Source organism: Monodelphis domestica, chromosome 2, assembly GCF_027887165.1.
Source record: "Monodelphis domestica isolate mMonDom1 chromosome 2, mMonDom1.pri, whole genome shotgun sequence".
Lineage (NCBI taxonomy): Eukaryota > Metazoa > Chordata > Mammalia > Didelphimorphia > Didelphidae > Monodelphis > Monodelphis domestica.
The window spans coordinates 122,241,782-122,262,693 of NC_077228.1; the positions used below are offsets into that span (position 1 = coordinate 122,241,782).

General features: G+C 32.4%; 1 protein-coding gene across 1 annotated transcript in view; it reads left to right on the top strand.

Annotated features, from left to right (window-relative positions):
- Positions 1-20,912, top strand: part of CENPF (centromere protein F) — a 74,369-nt gene that overhangs the window by 22,277 nt on the left and 31,180 nt on the right. Inside the window, exons 8-12 of the mRNA XM_056815920.1 lie at positions 2,795-2,920; positions 5,077-5,205; positions 7,584-7,706; positions 14,521-14,656; positions 16,592-20,016. Coding sequence (XP_056671898.1) covers positions 2,795-2,920; positions 5,077-5,205; positions 7,584-7,706; positions 14,521-14,656; positions 16,592-20,016 — 3,939 coding nt within the window. The remainder of the gene's footprint in view (positions 1-2,794; positions 2,921-5,076; positions 5,206-7,583; positions 7,707-14,520; positions 14,657-16,591; positions 20,017-20,912) is intronic.

Sequence of the window (20,912 nt, forward strand, 5' to 3'; positions counted from 1 at the left end):
TCATACATTATTCATTGGAAACAAAGATCGATTTCTTCCCCCCCCCCCCCCCCCCCCCCCCCCCCCCCCCCCCCCCCGCCTTTCCCTCTCCCATAGCCGACGCATGATTCCACTGGTTATCACATGTGTTCTTGACTAGAACCCATTTCCCTGTTGTTGGAATTTTCATTATAGTGTTCATTTAGAGTCTCTCCTCAGTCTTATCTTCTCCAACCCTGTAGTCAAGCAGTTCTTTTTCATCGGTGTTTTTACTCCCACAGTTTATCCTCTGCTTGTGGGTAGTATTTTTTTTTAGATCCCTGCAGATTGTTCAGGGAAATTGCATTGATACTAATGGAGAAGTCCATCACCTTCAATTGTACCACAATGTATCAGTCTCTGTGTATAATGTTTTCCTGGTTCTGCTCCTTTCGCTCTGCATCACTTCGTGGAGGTTGTTCCAGTCTCCATGGAATTCCTCCACTTTATCCATTAACTTTTTAAAATGTAATTTCATCTGATTTTCTTGTTCCAAAGTTAATGGTACCAAAACAAAAGAAAAATCTAAAACTTCCAAAGTTTTAAAATATAGTTAGAGATTTTTGTATTGACCATGTGCCAAAACAAAAATAACTTCTATAATGCATTCTTACCTCTATCTAGACAGATGGTTAGCATGTTTTATTTAGTTCAATTCTAATCCTCAAGGTTTTTTTGTTGTTAGAACAATGGACTAATGGTACTAATCAATAGATATAAAGTAATCATGGTTTGTCAGACTTTGTAGGTTTTTTTTTCCCCCCACTATAGATTTGTAATTAGCTAACTTAATTTTTGCCTCACTGCAGTGAAGTAATCCCTTTATTCCCCCTTAATTCCTTTTTACTCCTTAAAGAATCTATTCTAACCATTCTTTTTTCTCTTTAAGTATCCCATAACTCCTCCTCACCCTTTCTCACCCTCTGTCCTCACCACTACTTTCTCAGCTGAGAATGACTTTTTTTTTTTTTGCAAAAGTTGAGGCTCTTTGCCATGTGCTCCCTAATCTCCTTTCTTTTCATTTTAAACTCCCTTGACATCATCTTCCACTCTGTTTTGGAATGGCTTTGTACTTCACATTAATGACTTCACATTATATGACTTGACGTATTCTTAGAATTCTACTTAAGCCTGATGGGATATCCTGTTGACCAGAGTTGCTTTGTGATAGAAATGGAAGTGATTTGAAAGAAATGTTTTCATCTGAAGAATTTTAGGTCCTTTCCTTTTGCCTAACAACTAATATTTTTGATAGAGATATTTTAACTTCGTAAAATTATTTCATATCTTAATTATTTAATTGTTTCAATGGACTTTTGTGAGGTAAGGCAAAAGACAGATTTTTTTAGGCTGGAATTTCATATCATTAGAATAGCTTATTTACTGTTAGATTATAAAACTATATATTGTTAATTCTATTTTATAGGTAAATATACTAAAGCATGGAGATATTAAATGATATCTATGTTACTATGGCAGAACAAAACACCTTTCAGTTGCATCTGTTTGCTAGTCTCATGGGATTGTTTACTTGATCAAGATTAGTGTTTATAACTTGTGAAATCTTTGAAGCGAGCTGTAAAGACTTGGCATAAAAAATTGCTGTTAAAAATAACTGGCCCATTTCTGTTTAAACAAAGTAACCTTAAATCTTGTTCACCTTTTAAAATAAGATTCAAGGGTACCTAGCAATGTTAATTAAGAGTATTGCAGAATGAGGTATTTAATATCCCCTACAACAACTTGAGATTGTCATATTTAACTATTACTAAAATAAAACACTGAAAATTATAAAAGAAAATAAAAGAGCCCTTGTAAAAATCAACTTAGGAAGTTCTTTAATGCTGTTTTCCCCCTTCATCTTCTTTTAGGAAAATCCAGATTCTCTAAAAAAAAATCCATTTTGCTTAAATGTAGATTTTAAAATTCCCTGAGAAAACTTGAATACTGTACTCTGGCTTAAGTTGACTTGGTAATTGACATTGAAATTCTCGATTTTGGATTAAATTGAGAGTTATTTTAGGCCAACTATACACAGTTCCTATATTAAATTCACATTATACAAATCTGAATTTATATAAATAATTCTGAAATTCTTATTCCAAAAATACCTATGTTACCTTTATAGTACTGTGCTTGCTTTCTCTCCATTCATGCCTTTTGGTTTGACTCTCCAAAACTTCCTACCCTCCCACCAAAAAAATAAATCCTAAAAACAATTCTCTGAGTAAAAGAAGAAGAATATAAACCCTGAGAGACTACCACTGCTGGATTGGGGTCTTGGTCCAAGAACTCTAGCACTGAGAGAGGAGATCTTTGCCCCATTCCACGTCTTGTCTTCTGTTCATCTGTGCTCAGGTAGTGTGGTTCACCCGTCCTCTCCTATCTTTGTGTCTGGCCGTCATATGGCTGGCCTTGGCCTTGATAGTTTCCTATTTCTGGATTTGCTTCTCTGACCCTGGTCCCCATGTGCTAGTTCCCTGCTTCCATGAGCGTGTGACTCCCTTCTTACCTCCTTTCTTTATGAGGAAGCAATTCTGTTTTATGTAAAAATTGCTCTTTGTAGTCTGTATAATAGTCGATTTACATAAAGTGAAAAATGTAGTTTATTTCATGTAATTTATTTCATGTTTCACATTGAATCTTACAAACTCGATGATGTTGACACCTCAGGATAAATTTATTATTACCAAGAAAAAGAAATGCAATTAAAAAACAAAACTTTTTTATATAGTTGAAGTTTTTGTATTTAATGAAGTATTTAATTCATTGTCAGTGTACAAAATTGGAGCAGAAATTGAAAAAAATGTCTGAAGATTTGAATTGTCAAAGACAAAATGCAGAAAGTACCCGATGCTCTTTGGAACAGAAAATCAAGGACAAAGATAAAGACTATCAGGAGGTAAGAAAGAAAGAAAGAAAGAAAGAAAGAAAGAAAGAAAGAAAGAAAGAAAGAAAGAAAGAAAGAAAGAAAGAAAGAAAGAAAGAAAGAATAATCTAGTTAATATTCTTAGTATGTCTATATATGGAGATGGGTTTTTGATTTTTTTCCCTCTGGAATATATTCTCATTTTGGTGGCTAAGGTATGATATTCTGGAAAAAAATATTATGAAGTCAACATGATATGATTCAGTAAGCATGGAAATGATTTTGCAGTTCTAATTACCTCTTATTTTTATCTTCATGTTCATCTTTTTATATCTTTCACAAAGTAGGTAGAATAGACAAAAAAAATCCTATTTGTTGTTTTTTGTCTCTTTTGGGATTTGTCAGCAGGTAAGAAAAAAACAGTGTTGTCTTTTTGAATCATGATAACTATATCCTGCTTTGATAAATTATATTGCATTTCCCAGCTTTTACAGCTTTGAGTTTGCTTAAGCATGCAAGGATTAAGGGGAAAGGGCAGGTTAGACCCTGTGTTAAGGAAAGTTGACAATTTGCTTCTTTTAAGTTAAAATTGTGCATCAATACAATATATTGCTTTTTGATATAGTTAATATAAATGTCCATCTGTTATTATTCTGGTTACCAGAGTGGATTGGTGGCTTTTGCAACTTATACTTTTCTAAATTTTTGAATGGCATCTTGTATACTTCTATATACCATGTGTACTCTCTCCATATACTACCTGTAAATAGTCTCTCATTTTGTTCTGCTCCATTCATGTCCTCCCATAAATTTTCCATTCTTGGTATCCACTAGTTGTGGTGAGTTTTCATTTAGGCCTCTTAACAATATATGAATACCATTGTGTGGGTTGAGGTACCCATCTCTTAATCTTTTGTTGTCACTGCATCTCTAGCCATCTTGTTGCTTACATGACCCCAGTCTCTTAGAATCTACTTTGGTGAAAGATTTTGGCTTTTGTAGGTTCTGCTATATTCTTGAACTTAATGTAGTCAGTAATAAAAGTCTAACATTAGGAGAGCTAAACTATTTAAAGCTGTTTTTCTTTCTGGAAGTCTTACAATCTGTCTCTATCCTACCTTTCCTGACTTTCTTTCATAGTATATTATCCAACTCAACTGGCCTTTCTTTCTGTTTCTCATGTGATATTTTCATCTCCCATCTCACCTTTGCACCTGATGTCTCCAGTTTTTGAAATGCATTTATTATTCCCTAATTTACTTAAAGCTTGGATTCAGTGTCATTTCCTATGTGATTCTCAATCTGTTCTTCCCCTTACCCCTCATTTGTATATATTGTCATATGTGTATGTGTTGTTTCCTCCAGTAAACTCTTAAGTCTTTGGGAGTTGGGGACTGTTCTCATTTTTTGTCTTCTATATCCAGCATCTACCATAATAAATACTTGATTGATTGTGTTTGAACTCTACACAGGACACCTTCCATGATGGTGACCAAAATGTTTGAGCATACATCTTCTCTTTTTATGTCTCACTTGTTAACTGAGATTATGGATAAATTCATCCTCTTTCATTTTTCAGTTAATCCTATGGAATCTTAATGTGCAGAGAAGAGAAATCTTTAAATATTATATTTTAAAACTGAAAAATCAAATGCATTTTTATATTATAAATATAGTAGTTAGTGTCTAATATTCTTTATTCAGTTTTATGACTGTAAAATTGATTAATATAGACTTTTCATAAACTCCTCTGTTCTCTCCTTATATTTTCATTAAATGTGCTCTTGATATGCATATTGTATGTATGACTTTTAAAATCTTATTTCTGTTTGAGCAGAATTATTAATCTTAGTAACCTCATTCACATATTTGAGTTCCTTTATACACTGTTCTAAATAGAAAAGAAAATTAAATTAACATTCTAGTAGAGAGCTAACACAGACTACTTTGATTCTAGATGATTGTTTATATAGTATTAGTTCTTGTCTATTCCCTGCCTAAACAGATCTGGATTTGATTACCAGACCCAGTACTAGTGTTAATTATATTATGTTAAAAAATTAATGGGAGGTCTGGCTCCCTATTGTCTGTGGCTCTTTTAGTGTACTGACTGAATAGTTTTTAATTTAACTCTCTTTTTTCCTGAATGATAGCTATTTTAAATTTATTTTTGTTCTCCTAATTTTTAGGAACTCTCACATCAACAACGTACTCTCCAGATGCTAGACCAGGAAAACACTCAGATAAAAACCAAACTAAATCAAGAGTTACAGCAGGCCAGAAGTACTCAAAACATATTGCAAGCTGAACTTGATAAAGTAAGTTGATCTTCATATTTCTTTTTTTCACTGCAATCCCATATCCATACCTTAGCTATCTGACAAAATAATATTGTATGATCTTGGATGGGACTCCTTGGTCACTTGAACTCTTTCTTTTAAGGTGCTAGTTTAAATATTACCCAGAAGTTTTGCATTTTGGCTATGATGTTCCTGGAAGCTTTCTATTTATGGTTCTTTTTAAGGAGAGAGAGAAGGGAGCAAACATTTATTTAGTGTATATTGTGTGCCTAGACACTCTGCTAAGTGTTTTATCTAGGAAAACAGTATAAAGGGAAAAAAATAGATCACTACTAAAATGGAAGGTATCTGAAGTTTCCTGATACAAAAACCTGAACTGAATATAACTTCCAAATGTAAAAGCAAAGTGATATGGAAAATAGCAAATGCATTTGATCAGTTGTAAGAAAGTAGAAGATATTAATTGTTTTTATTCTTATGAAACCATCAGAAACAAATTTCCTTTTAGGATCCTAATTACTTCAGATGTTATAGAGAAAGTTTGATAAGGCAAGTAGAGTCCCTTTGTATGGCTTTGTTCTCTTTTAGTGGTCTTATGAACAGAAGGAAATGAGAAAGAAAAAAGAATACATTGGGGAAGAAAGAAGGAAGCAGGGGAAGGAACTCGCTTTTTCACAAAGTTAAGGAACAAACATGAAGGGGTGGAGTGGGGAAAAAATGATATCATATGAACCCAACACAAGAAGATAGAATACATTTCTTTATAAAGTATAGTTCATAAATATATTAAACTCAACAGGGAAGAAGGAGTCATGTTAGAAAGGGAGGGTAAGATAAGTGAGAAAGTAGTCCGAAGCAAAATAAACTTATTCCAAAGTACAGAGTGGGAATAGAAAGAAAGAAAGTAACAACCTGTGATGAGGGCCGATTAGTGATTTCCAGTTTCCCAAGGATTAAAATTGAGGGTTACTGTGAACCTTAAAAATTCTCAGACCCTACTTCATAAGATTTGGTTAAGACCATTCCCCATTTTAAACAATGAAGGAACTTAGATCAGGAATGTGAGACCTCTACTCCACCCCTACTTAAGCCTGTTTTAGGGGAAGAAACTCCTTGCTGAACAATGAAAAATACTTAAACCCATACTTATAGTAAGACAAAAGTTCTTAAGCTGTGCCTATTCTTAGATCTAATACAAAAGGATGCTAAGTACCTATAAAGGTCAGGCAACTTGTGAATTTACAAGGAGCAAAGAGGTGAGAACTTATTCAGAGGTTTTTTCTGGTATGAACTTAATCAAAAATTTAAGCCTTCTTAGGTGTGAATTAAGAATGGTCTGTCCTTTGAAAAACGTCTACTGTGATTGGTAGATGTGAGAACTTAGGGGAGGTGACATAGGAGAAAATTCCCTTTAAAAGGAGGCCTCAGGAGAGAGAGACACATTCAGCTGGTGGAGTCAGCTGAGGTGGAGCTAGCCTGGTGCCTCTCTGAACACTAGAATCTTGCTTGGGACAAATCTTATGGTGAGTGGATAAAAAACTGATCTCTCTCTTAAGGCTGGCCTAAGCTGGTCTAGTCCTTTTCCTACTATTTTCTCTTACTCTCTTTCATTTATTCCTTAATTTTGTATTAATTAAAATCTCTATAAAACCCAGCTGACTTGGGTATATTTTCATATTTGGGAATTTTTCCCTGGCGACCACTTTATTTTTAATATAAAAAACATATCTTTGCGGTCACAATTTAAGCCAACCACTCTATTATCTGCCACAGTTTATAACTCCCACTATTTTAATTATCACATTACCCAGAAGATTATCGAGAAGGAAATGATAGGCATGAGCAGATTGTAGCATGTTAGAAAGGAAGAATTAAGTAAGAGAAACATCAGGAAGGAAGTCAGTATCATAATTCCTGGGGGAAAAAGATGAGCATGCAGTCAGGGAATGAGCATCTAGGGTCGAGAAGCAGATACATAGAAGAACTTTTAAGTAGTCAACTTCCTATTTTAATTTTTGAATTTGTAAATATTATTGAAATGTTGAATTGGATTTGAAATACAGTAATGTTTGAGTTAAGAAAAAACTTCCTAGGAATTAATACTATTTAAAAATGAAATATTATTTTTGGAGATTGCGAGTTCATCAGAACCTGTATGACAATTGTTGATAAATGCCATTGAACTAGTTATTGTTTGAGTCCAGGTTAGACTAAGTGGATTTTACAGTCCCTTCTAACTTGTAAGATTTTCTGATTTTGTGATGGTACAAATTTATCCCATTTAAGGTAATTTTCTTCTTGTACCCATCCAAGGATAAATACTATAGAAAATAAATCAATTGCACATATTTGTCAGGCAGGAAGAAAAAATAGAGTTTGTTCTTTCTCTTGTCTAGGTGATAGTGATGAAACAGCAGCTAGAGAAAAATTCAGATGAGTTTAAGCAGAAGCTCTGCAGAACTGAACAAGCATTGCAGACAAGCCAGACAAAGGAAAACGATCTGAGGAGGAGCATGGAGGTAAGTGTGAAGTAACTGGCAGTGACATAGAGAAGCCCTGAGGGGTCAGTGGTGGGTGTATAGTTTTCTATGGGTATATTTATAGGGGACAGCTTTCCACACATGCCCGCCTCCCCTTGGATTTATGCTCTGTTTGTTCATCTTAGAACAGAGAGTTATGTATTTCAGGCAGAAAGTACCACAGTAAATATATTGAACATATATATTCATTCCATGTATGCATTAAAATCATAGAAATATGAAACACTAAAATATCATAACTTTTGTTTCTATGAAGTACTTGACCTTTTAATGAGGGAGGTAAAAAGGAACTTTGTAAATACTAAATGATAAAAACTTGTAGTGGAAAGCATTATTTAAACAAATACAAAGTAATAGACATTCCAGGAATTCTTATTTCATTTGTCAAGAAGAAGAACCATGTTAATGAGTTGCCATTCAAAATCCCTTCTCACAGACTATTTTGGGGTACCAATTCCTCTTTGAAGCCTACATGAACTCCTTGAAAGGGTAACAGTCCTCTCCTTTCTTCAGTTACCTTGTACTTATCTAAATATCAGCTCTTTTAGAGGAAAGACCATCATTTTTGTTTTTGTACAAAGTTCTTTGCATATAGTAGAACTTAATTAATAGGACTTAATTAATCTTTGATTCAGTTGAATAGAAACCTCATCGTTAATGTAACATTGTTTTTTGTCTATAAACTTGGCTCTGTTCTGCACAAAATTTCACAATTGAAAAATGATTTAAAATAACCTCATGGTACATACAGTATAGGAATTTAACCTTAATACAGAGTATGAGTACCATTTGACCAGTGTTTTTAATATAAGTTTGAGCAGTTTGTAGAAAGATTTCTCGATGACAAGTGTATTAGGAACAAATAAATGTATTTTTTTTCTACACAAGACTTTTTACCAACACACTTTTTAATTGCCTTTGTGCAGTAGACTTAGGAGTTTTTATTTTGTGATGTTAATCAGGAATAATTGGAGACATGTAATAAACTGATGATATTTAGTGAGATCTAAGAATCAGTGTTGAAATTTTTGAAAGAAATGCATAGCAAAAGAATGGTACTTTTTCTCTATATTAAAGGACTGCTAGCATCTATATGGCAATGTGGTTAAAGGATTGGACCAGGAGTTAAAGACCTGAGTTAAAATTTGTCCTCAGATACTCAAAAGCTTTTTGATTCTGGACAAGTCACATTTAACTGCTTCTTGCCTCAGTTTCTTCATTTGTTAAAATGATTATTTTAAAGCACATAGTGCTATATAAATGTTAACTATTATTAATTATTACATGATTTTGAAGAGGATGTGGTTTTCTATATATCCTGAACTAAATTATGGTTCAGGTACTTGGTTTTAGCAAGTAAAGATTTTTCTTGATTTTTACTGAATTGTTAATTGTTGAGAATATGACATTTTAAAGCTATGAAAAACAAGTTGTAGAGGAAACCTTGAAATCTTTGTGGCAAAGAAATATATTAGGGTAGAAATAAATGGCTTCAGAGGGGTGTTCTCTATGTAGAAATAAATGAAAAGCTGCCAAAACCCAAGTAGAGAGAAAACTTCAAATCAAATGTTGGTTTTATTAGTAAACATTTTTAAATGGAAGTGTTTGTTTCATCAAAACAAATGTTTGCCTTTTGGCCAGGGGTATCTACTAACAGATGCTTCTGCTGACATAGCCACAGGCTGACTGGCATCAAACAGTGTCCTCTGTGAGCTGTATTTTTAGCCAGTTCTCATGTGATGTTAACTGGCTGCTGGTGAAAACATTTTGTAAACAATCGATTGATTAGGATGGTTAAAACACTTAAAAAATTTGTGTCCTTGGCCAAATCTTGGTGGCAGGCTAGGCATTCCTGCAGTATTTTTTAAAGATTTTTTGTATCTTAGCTTGCTCAAGATATTATTTGCTGGCATAGATACAAATATAGAGTAGTTAGCCACAATTATACTTGTTTCAGATGTTTTGATTCCTTGAGAAGAAGACACTATCTGCAAAACCAATTCAGATTTTACAATAAATTTAATTTTTAAAAAATTTTTATAAGATGGTACAGTGTTTGGGGGAGATTGGTGACAGATTAATTAATTGTAGATTTGGTTTTAAAAGTGATTTAACAAGTTATCTTTTAAACTGTTTACTTCTTTTAGTAGCTCTTATGTCCTGTTTTTGCCACTGTCGTAGTTTTAATAATGTTCATTGTTACCCATGGCAACAAAAAATATGGGGAAGTGAGACATTTAAAAATTTTTTTAAATGATTTTTGCCCTTTTGATCATGGTAACTATACTTTAAGCTTTATCTAGTTTTTAATAAGTGTAAAGTTTAATATGCTAATAGGTTTAGAAATAGAAATATTAAAATTGTACTAAATGCTTTCTCATCCCTATTGAGTAAATTAACATGGTACTTACAATGTGAAGTTATTAATTCTAGACATGCAATTTAGTGGTCTAATCATTGATAAAGCTACCCCATAGTATCAAATCAAATATAATCTAGAGAGAACTATTCACCAAGGTTATAGTGCCAACTCAGTAGCATCATGATGTAGTGCAGTGAAGTGCTATCATGTTGACAATCCAAATCTAGGAACATTTGCCTGGGGACTTTTCCAGGCATGGAAATCTGAATGACTAAGTACTCTGAGGAGTTTGACTTGGCACATAAATATGGGTGAACTATATAGTAAGAAAAATAACCCTTCCAATCCCCATTTTCATGATGATGCAGCCTTTTTCCATCAGGGAGACATTAAATTTTATTCATGGATGGAGTTGAAATGTACCAAATAGAAACTAAAATCTGTTGTCTTTAGCCTTAGGAAATGATGCCTCCCTTGTTTCTCCTAAAAATCTTTGAATCTGGGTGGTTTTGCTTGCTGAATACTAGTGTTTGGCACATAGTTATCATGATTTTTGTTGTATTTTTCCAGAATAGTACCATTTTGCAAATCATGTGAGGATGCCTAAGAGACTATATCATTATATACTTATCTCATTGTTGCTGACAAGCTACCCAATTAAGTCTAAAGGAGCTACAACCACTCTAAAACCAATTGCTTAGGAATAACAATCTGAAATTGTCTTTTCAGATATTCATTTTTGTTAATCTTGCCCTTTTAACATTTTTGGATTTCATAACAACTATATCCTCTTTAGAATTTGGACCCAAGATTAGCTTTATGCTTCTTATGAACAAGAGTTTGGTGAGGTAATTCCAGAAGAGGGAGAACTCTTGATGAAAGCATCTGATCCTTGAGATTATCTTTTAAATACTTGGAATAATATAGATGCAGGTGAAATACTTTCTGCATTGATATGTTAATTCTTCCAAGTAGATTTACTGCAAAATCTTTCCCTCATCCCTATCAAGACCTTTAGGACAGATAATATTTGTTCAAATTTGCATTTCAAGAGGAGAAAATATTGCACAAATACAGATATTTAGTCCACAGTTTGACAAGACTCCAAGCTCTCTTTAAGGTATTGCATTATTGAGTTATTCTTACCATTAATCTGGGAAGTCTGACCAATGTTTAAATATTAGATAGAATAAGAGATGTTGACTTTCTCAATTTAGAGAAGTGTTATTTATGAAAATTCCTATTTTGTAATGATACAATTATACTTTAATTATTTGTTATAAAAATTTAATTTTATACAGGAACATCTAGTATCTTTTTTTTTTTTAATTTTTATTTTTTAAACCCTTACCTTCTGTCTTAGAGTCAATACTGTGTATTGGCTCCAAGGCAGAAGAGTGGTAAGGGCTAGGCAATTGGGGTAAAATGACTTGCCCAGGGTCACATAGCTGGGAAGTGTCTGAGGCCAGATTTGAACCTAGGACCTCCCATCTCTAGGCCTGGCTCTCAATCAACTGCCCCCAACATCTAGTATCTTTAAAAAAAATAATTAACCAAGGTAATCTTAATATTTAGTCTTAATTGATTCTTCATCCTGAGATAATCTGAATTTGATGTAGTATCATCTTGGTGAATAAAGAGACAGGGACTTGGAAGCAAGTGATTAGAGTTAGATTAAATTCCGTCTCTGTAAAAAAATTAAAAATGTATCCTTGAGCGGACAGCTGCCAGTAAGTTTTCAAGTACTTTTCCCTAGTCATATTCTTTTTTCTTGCATTTGGCTTTCCTACATTGGTACCCATCTGCTAGTAGTAACTAGGCTGATAATTGAAGGCAGTATTCCAACATAGTATTGCCAGCACCATCTGTTATCTAATAGTTCAGCAGGGTGTTGTCAAGAGGAGGGGATGGTATTTTTTTTTTTTAAGAATCAGTTTTATTTGAATTTTAGAGTACAATCTTGTTAAGGCATTTTAAAGGTACAATTAAAAGCTAAACATCACACTAAAGAAACATTGGAAACATGGAAACTACTGGAACATCATGAACAAGGTTATCATAGGTAAATGAAATCCATATCCTTATTAGAGTAATTAATTTTATGTTTCTCCTTCAACAAATGGTTTTCTACAAATGCAACTAATGAGCTCAAGTTTTATTTTCAATTCCAAATTCCCTCCCTTGCCTAGTTTCTCCCTCACCTATTGAGAAAATAAGAAAGAATATATCCATTATACATATAAAGTTATGCAAAACATTTTCACTTAAGCAGTGTTATAGGTGCATGGTGGGATGATTGGATCATTTCACAACTCCACTAACAGCACATTAGTATTCTTTTTTTTCCCACGTTTCTTCCAGAATTTGTTATTTTCCTTTTCTATCATCTTGGCCATTTTGATGAATTTGAACTTGTTACCTCAAAGGTGTTTTCATTTGCATTTCTTTTAATTTTTAGTGATTTATAATATCTTTTCATATGATAATCAATAGCTTTGATTTCTTTAAACTGCCTATTCATATTGTTTGACCATTCATCAATTGAGGAACGACTCTTTGATTATTTTATGTATATATTTGGGAAATGAAACCTTTACCATAGAAAATTGCTATGAAATTTTTTTCTCCAAAAAACCTTTCCTCCCAAATTGGACTACATTTTGTGTATATATATATGTGAACTCTTTAAAATTTAATCAAAATTATACATTTTAACCTCCTGTGACTCCCCCCCCAATATCTCTTCTTTTAGTCATGAAAATTTTCTTTATAAATCTGACAAGTAATTTTTTTCATTTCCCAGTAATTTGCTTATGATATTACCCTTTATGAGTCCATTTTGACCTTCAGTGTGGGATCCTGGTCAGTCAGTGCCTAGTTTCTGCCAAGAGTATTTTCTAGTTTTTCCAGTAGTTTGGATCTTTGGCTTTATGAAACATTAGGTTACTTTAGTCAATTAATACAGCATATTGTGTGCCCAATCTATTCCATTGATCATCGCACTGCCATACTTAAAAACACAAAAATCCCTGCATTTTGTGTTTTTATCAGTGAGGGACCTTAGATGGGTTTCCATTATTGTAGATAATTAGCTTTAATTTTTTTTTATAGTTTTTTATAGGTCTTTTATAGTTAATTTTTTTAATAGTTTTTTTATAGGTCTTTTATAGTTAAATAACTTAACTATTGTTGCATCGCTAATATGTGTCAAAAGTGAGATCTGACTCAAAGTCTCACTGATTCTGGAGGCAGTTCTAGTCACTGGTATATATTGTCCCCTCATACTAAGCCCATAACATTTACTTTATGATTGAAACTCAGAAAAATTCACAAGATTTTATTATATTACATTTGTCATGACAAAAATTGTTACATGTCCAGAGAAAAGGAGGGGCATAGTCTTCCTGAAGTTAAACATGTTTTACACAGTATTAAGTTTTGTTTCATTCTTTGAGTTCTCATTATATAGTCTTTATGTACATCATTTTTCTATTTATACTTATTTACAATCAGTTCATAAAAATTATTCCACGGTTTTCTGAATTTTTGTTAATATAGTTTCTCATAGCACTATAATATTCCATTATTATAATATGCCACAATGATTCTAGTTAATCCTAATTATTGTTGCCACCTTCATTGTTAGTACTTTGTTGCCACAAAATTGTTGCTCTAAATATTTTGATATATAAGAAGCCTTTCTGCATTTGATTCCTCGGCGAAGTAGATTTCTAGTAGTAGAGTTCTCTGGTTCAAAGGATATGAACATATCAACATATTGGACATACTCTTTAATGAGGTTCCCAACTAAAAACTTAGCAGCTCTATGCTAGTCTCAGAGAGACTGATGATCCAGGACTCTCTAGCCTAGGCAGCCTTTCTGGAACTGCTTAGTTAAAGGTCTGATTAAGTTAGTTCCCAAATAGAGTATAAGTGATATATGTTAGGAACACCAAGGGTGGAGAGACTTCAGCTGCTGAAGATGAATGAAATGGGTCGACATTTTTGTGTATGTTTTAAAAAATTAACTTATTCCAATAAGAAAAAAAAATATATTTCTTAGTTCCTAATTATTTTGAGTAATTATTGTACCAATTTCAAAGCTTTACTTTGCATTTGTGAACTAAATTCAAAGCTTTACTGTGTATTCATTTACTTGTCTTTCCATAGCTCCTAAAAGTACTTTTATTTAATGAAGTATCAAAATAAAATTGTGATTAGGTAATTTCAATATGGCTAGTTTTCACTGCCTTGATTAAGGAGCATAAGTAAAAGTTTTTACTGAATTTGGCATCCATTAATCAATTTCATATTACAATACCATACAAAGGTAGCAGCAGTTATTTCAGTATGCAGTACCCACATTATTGTCACTTAATGTTCTTCTAGAAAAGACTTTTTTTGGCTTATCAAGTTTTATTAATATTTTAGGAAATGATGCAGGAAAAACAACTTCTCAGCCATCAGTTAGATAAAAAATCAAGAGAAGTCAACCAACTGGAGGAAGAACTCAAGAAAATGAAACATTGTTTAAAGCAGAGTCAGAATCTTGCAGAAGAAATGAAAGGTAACTTACATAACTATCTAAGTATTTGGTATCTATACTGTTTTTCATTAAGAGAAGAAGATATAAATCTTTGAATATCTTGTACATGAATTTTTACATGTAACTTATTTCAACAATATGATATGATATTATATTATCAACAATTATGATAATTGTGATGATTTCAAATTTAAAACCTCCAAATGGCTAATTTGTAGTTCTTTGAAAGAATGGTAAATACTTTCCAAACAAAACTGTTCCAGAAATCACTTTCTCCACAATATTGTTTTTTATATCTTGGGTACGAGTTACACCAAGAGTATTCATTTCATCATTACAATTTTTCTCACAGAAATTGGGAAAATCAATTTGATCTTAATTTGTTTTATAGCATTCTGTTATCACTGCCAACATTTTTTATAACTGTGAGTCATGCATCATTTGTGTCCAAAGTTAAGTTTGGAAATTTTAGCTTTCCTCAAAATCATTGTCTCTGATCTATGTTTTAGAAGTTCACCTGCTAGTACTGTTCTGTTCTTGTGTCAAGAAATGTTATCCTTGAAGGATGCAGCTGAACGCCAGAATGTCTGGTCTGTTATCCAAGGAAAGCTGGTTCAATATTACTGAAATATCCTTGCAGGTGGACTTCAGGAATCAACATTTCTTAGTGACAGAATGGAAGGTGGTGTTGTTGCTACCCCCACATTCCTAATTTTTATTCAGCCATATTGCTTTTCCCATCTTCTGAATGTACCTTCTTTTGGATCTAAAAGAGAACCATCCACCTCATCAGGGATCTTTTGGCTTGCTGAAAAGCTGAGAGACCCTTTTTATTGGTAACTGCTAATCTTACCAATAAATTGTATGTGCTTGGAACGTTGTGCCCTACAGTATCTTATATTCAATCATAACACTTATAATCAACTTTTATTTAAATATATTATTTCCCAGGACCTCTGACTATTTTCTGAGATTTATTTTAGTGATTTCATTTGATATTTTTGCTGCCAAAGAAGTATCCTTTTAATAGCACTTGAATTTACAATTGAATTTTGTTAACATACATTTGTTGCCATATCTTATTCATATATACTTATTTTTATTTCCTTCTTATATTTACTGGTAAAATGACTATATTTTTCAATAAGTTTTACAATACACATTTCTAAGTAATCTGAATTTAAATAATTTCATTCTTGCTTAAAACAACTTTTGCTCTTTACTGTTTTAAAAACAACAGCTAGTAGAAATATCAATTACATCTTTCCTGCTGGAAGACTTATGCAGATTGCCATTACTATTTCCATAATTGGATTGAAGTTGTGTTATGCATGAAGTCATGCCATACAGCAAAGATCTCTTACCATGATCTTCCCAGCTATAAAATAGGTTATTTTGGGGAGATAGAGGAGCTTCACTTCATTCTAATTAGTTTGTAATTTCAGGTGCCATATTAAGATACCATATGCCAGATGATTGAAACTGTTTGTTCTGAGTAGTCACAGGTGATTCTAGCAGCTTCTTTTTCAGAACTATCAGGATAATATCAACCTTACAAGTTATTTTAAAAAAACTCAGAAAATATTACAGGAATAATATGCGTTAGGAAATGGAATAATCCCTTCCAGGCTTTGCTATAATCTCAATTTGTTTCTTTGCCCATGACTCATATATAATTTGATTTGCTGAAAAAGAATGAGAAAGCTTCTAGCCCACTGAGAAGGAAAGATTACTATATGTATCTTTTAGTGCTATCTGTATTGTTTGAAAGAACATTTCCTAATTAATCTCCCATAAATGATAGTTTCCTTCTTAGCATGTATAAACCCAAATAATTAGGAATCAGGAGTCCATTATATTGTAGAAATGTATATATATATCTATCTAGTGGTTAATGCACTATAATTGGGAATTGTCCTATGGATTATAATTAATTAAAAGCCTTATGTTTTTTAGATAAGAATGCCACTCAAGAGGGTGTTTTAAAAGCTCTACAAGAAAAAATAAATCAACAGGAAAAATCTTCAGTGTTGGAGTTAGCAGTGGCGGATCTGGAAAAGCAACGGGATTGTTCTCAAGATCTGCTGAAAAAAAGGGAACATCATATTGAACAGCTAAATGATAAATTACTTAACATACAGAGAGAGTTAGAAGGGTTACTGAATACCTTGGGATTAAAGGAAAAGGAATGTGAAGAACTGAAAAAAGAGACAATTCTATTTTCTCAGTGGAAAAATGAAAAAGAACAACTTTTGAATCAGTTATTGTTAGAAAAGGAAGGCCTGCAAAGCACAATTAGTAATTTGGAAATATGTCTGAAGACGCAGCATGTGAAGAGTCACGATGTTAATGAAAGCTTCAAAATAATGGAAACGGAAAATGAAAAATTAGGCTTAGAGATCAAAAATCTTCAGAATGCAATAGAAGGAAAAAATATAGAATTAGAAGCACAGAAACAAGCCTATGAAGAGCTCCAGCAAAAGGCTGAATACTCAGATCAGAAATATAAAAAGGAAGTAGAAAATCTCTCCTTGAAGATAGTTCAGTTAACTACAGAAGTTGAACATTTGAAACAAAAACTACAGTTACTCTCCAGTGAAATAATAGGGAAAGATCAGCGTTATGAAGAATTGCATATACAATATGAAAAGATCAGCAGTTTAGTAAAATCTGAAAATTCTTCTCAAATGATGAATGAAGATTATTGTGGTAGGGATCTCTTGATCTTAGAGCAACCAGTATTGAATAATTCTATTTCAAATATACTTGAAATTCAAGGAAGCCTACCTTTAGAACAGGGAGATAAGAGAACTAAATTACATTCAGAAGATCAGAGTATGGAAAATGTAGCCAAATTGCAACATAAAGTTTCTTCATCTGAGTTGTCTGCTGACTCTCAAAGTCAATTGAACTCAGATTTACAAAGGCATTGTGAAGAGTTGGTACAAATCAAAGGTGAATTAGAAGAAAATCTGATTAAAGTAGAACATACACATATAAATTTTGTTACTGAAACAAACCTGTGCATTAATAAGTTAGAAGAAAGCAATTCGCATCATAAAGTCATTGATGAAACTTTAATTGCTCTTGAGAACAAGGATAAACAGTTACAAAAGTTGAGTGAACAATTAGAGTATGGAGAAGCAGAGATTAAGGATTTAAAAACCAAAAACCAGTTACTTGAAGAGTCAGTAAAGAAGCTGAGTTCTGAAATAAAGGAAATTAATTCAATTCTCCTTCAAAACAAGAAAGAAATTGAAGAACTAATCCATGAAAATGGCAATCTTAAGGAAATTAATGCAATTTTAAATATAGAAAAAATGAACTTAATACAAAAAAATGTTAGTTTTTCAAACTGCTTTATTGAAAGAGAGAAAACTATTTCAGAGCTATCTGATAGGAGTAAAGAGGAAGAACTTCTTTTGCTAAAGAGATGTGAAGAAGCTGAAAAGGGACTTGAAATTCTTAAAGAAAAATATAAATTAATGGAAGAAAAAAACATTGAATTGGAATGTATCTTAAAGGAACATACTATTACTAGTCTTTGTGGAAAAGGAAACAATGAATTAAAAGAACTAGAAGAAGCTTTTGCAAGAGAACACAAAGATTACATGAGCAAGCTGGCTTTAGCTGAGGAGAAAAATGAGAAATTAATTTTTGAAATGGAGACAATGCAGTGTAGATTGAGAGCTGAGGTTGTGGCTATTCAAAATAGTTCAAAGATTGAAGCCGATGGCTTAAGACAAGAAATATCAAATTTCAAAGATGAACAAAACAAAATGCAAGAACAACATCATTTCTTGCTTCAAGAGAATGATCGACTAATGAAATTAGTTAAGGGAAAGAATGTTCAAATGAATGAATTGGTTCTTACTAGCAGTCCTGCTTCTGAACAAATCAGTGAGTCTGTAAATGAATTAGATAATCTTGAGGTAACTCAGATTGAAATGTTACATTTGAATCTTGAAGCTAAAGACAGTTCTTTAAATACTCATAATGCACAAGTGATATCACTTGAGCAAGTCATTGAACATATGGAACTAAGACTTAAAGAAAGTGAAAAGGAGAAAGAAGTCTTACAGCAAGAATTAGAAATGATAAAAAAAGAATTAAAAATTAGAGATTCATCTGATCAGTCATTTGAAACTAGCAACTATGAACATTGTAAAAGAGAAATGGATGAAAAATATATTTCAGTTCTTCACGAACTATCCACAAGCCAAAATGATAATGCGCAATTGATGACTTCACTGCAGACAACAGTAAATAAACTAAATGAATTAGAGAAAATGTGTGAGATTTTGCAAACTGAAAAGTTAGAACTGACTTCTGAACTGAATGATTCAAAATCAGAATGTATCTTAGCAACTACCAAAATGGCAGAAAAAGTAGAGAAACTAGTAAATGAAGTTAAAACGCTAAATAATAAAAACAGTGATCTTTCTGGTGAACTTATAAAAGAGAATGGTAAAGATGAATTTAGAGAACAATTTGATCAACCAAAGTCTATTTGCTTAGAACTTATAGAGGGTAGAATTGAAGGTGGTAATGACTATGAACATTTGAAACTGTCAAACAAAGAAGTTCAAATGCATTTCATTGAGTTACAGGAAAAATTTTCATCTTTGCAAATTGAACACAGAATTTTACATGAACAGCATTGCCACATGAGCTCTAAGTTGTCAGAGCTATGTTCTTACACAGACACATTAAAGGCTGAAAATTCTGTATTGTCGGTGAATCTTAAAAATATACAAACTGATTTGATGAAGCAGCTCACTCCTGGTAAAGAAGAAATTGTGGCTGAGGAGGGCGAGTCTTTATCATCCTGTATGAATGAAATAGCCAATCTTACAAGTTTTGTGGAATCTTCTTTTTATAAGGATTTATTTGAAGAAACAAGAGAAATACCTTCTTTAAATAGTTTAGAGGAGAATCTTTTAGACAATCAATCCAGTGCTAATATAGATGAAAGCCCTTGTAGCAGTCTTGATGCAGGCTTTATGACCAAGAATACTAGATCTGGTCCCAATTTGAATATTGAAGAATTTGAGACACTTTGCCAAAGTTACCAGATATCAATCAAGAATCTTGAAGACAAATATGAAAATCAGAAAATTATGAAGGATAAAGAGATTCAAGAGCTTAAAGAACTCATATGTTCTGAAAGAAATGAGCTAGAATTCCTCAGAAAACAGTATTTGTCAGAAATTGAACAGTGGCAAGAGAAGCTGGCAAATGTGACCATGGAAATGGAGTCAAAATTGGCAGCAGAAAAGAAACAGTCTGAGTACTTGTCACTTCAACTTGAAGTAGCAGGGCTTCAACTTCAAGACCTCGAATTAAGTTCTCGCTCATTCCTTATTGCTGAAGGTGAAGATGTAAGTATGTTATGTTTATTTTCCCCTTCCATTTGTTGTTCGAATGAAAAAAGGTATTTATATTGCATTAATTCCAGTATAATGATTAAGTTCCTGAATATTAAAAGAAAATAAACCTGCTTAAATTCATATATTATCTAAAATTTGTTAAAACTCCATTATTACTGTAGTAAAATGAGCACATCTAATTCTTGGCTTTAGCAAATTACTACAGCTATTGACATTATTGCAACCATACTCTATAGGGAACTATTTGTGGTGATTGTTTATTTGGAATAATATAATATTTGAACACGAACTTGAAGGAAAATATGTATATATATGTTTATTAACCACTAATGAGTTAGTAAGTGTTTATGTTTGAACTAGTCATTGCTTAGGTGTATCATGCCCAGTATTAATTGTTTCTATGATGATTTTAAGTGAAGTGAAATTATTTGAAACTTTCATGCATTTAGTTCTCCTGGTGCTCATTTGCTTGGTCATATCAGTGCTGATAATTTAATGTGTGTCCTAGGTGACAGTTTGGACATTAAAGTTATGTGAATGAATTGACCCCTTGTGTGCCTTCTCAGGAAGAATCTTATATTTTAGATTTATGGCAGATAGTAAGAATTCTTTATAATTAGTTCCTGTGTTTGGAAAATTTTGGCCTGGTAGCTAACTCTGACATACCTATTTAAAACATAATTTTGTTTCATTGAATAATGATTTCTTCATGTACAATTTAATTTTTAGATATTTAAACATTCATTTTTGTTTAAAATTGTTGAAATCTTAAAAAGTTAAACTAAATTAAAAAATGATATCTTTGAAAGAAAAAAAAGTTTTATATGTCTATTCTAAAGAATTTTTTAGACCTCCTGCCCCAGTTGTGTCTTATATAACATAAGTTG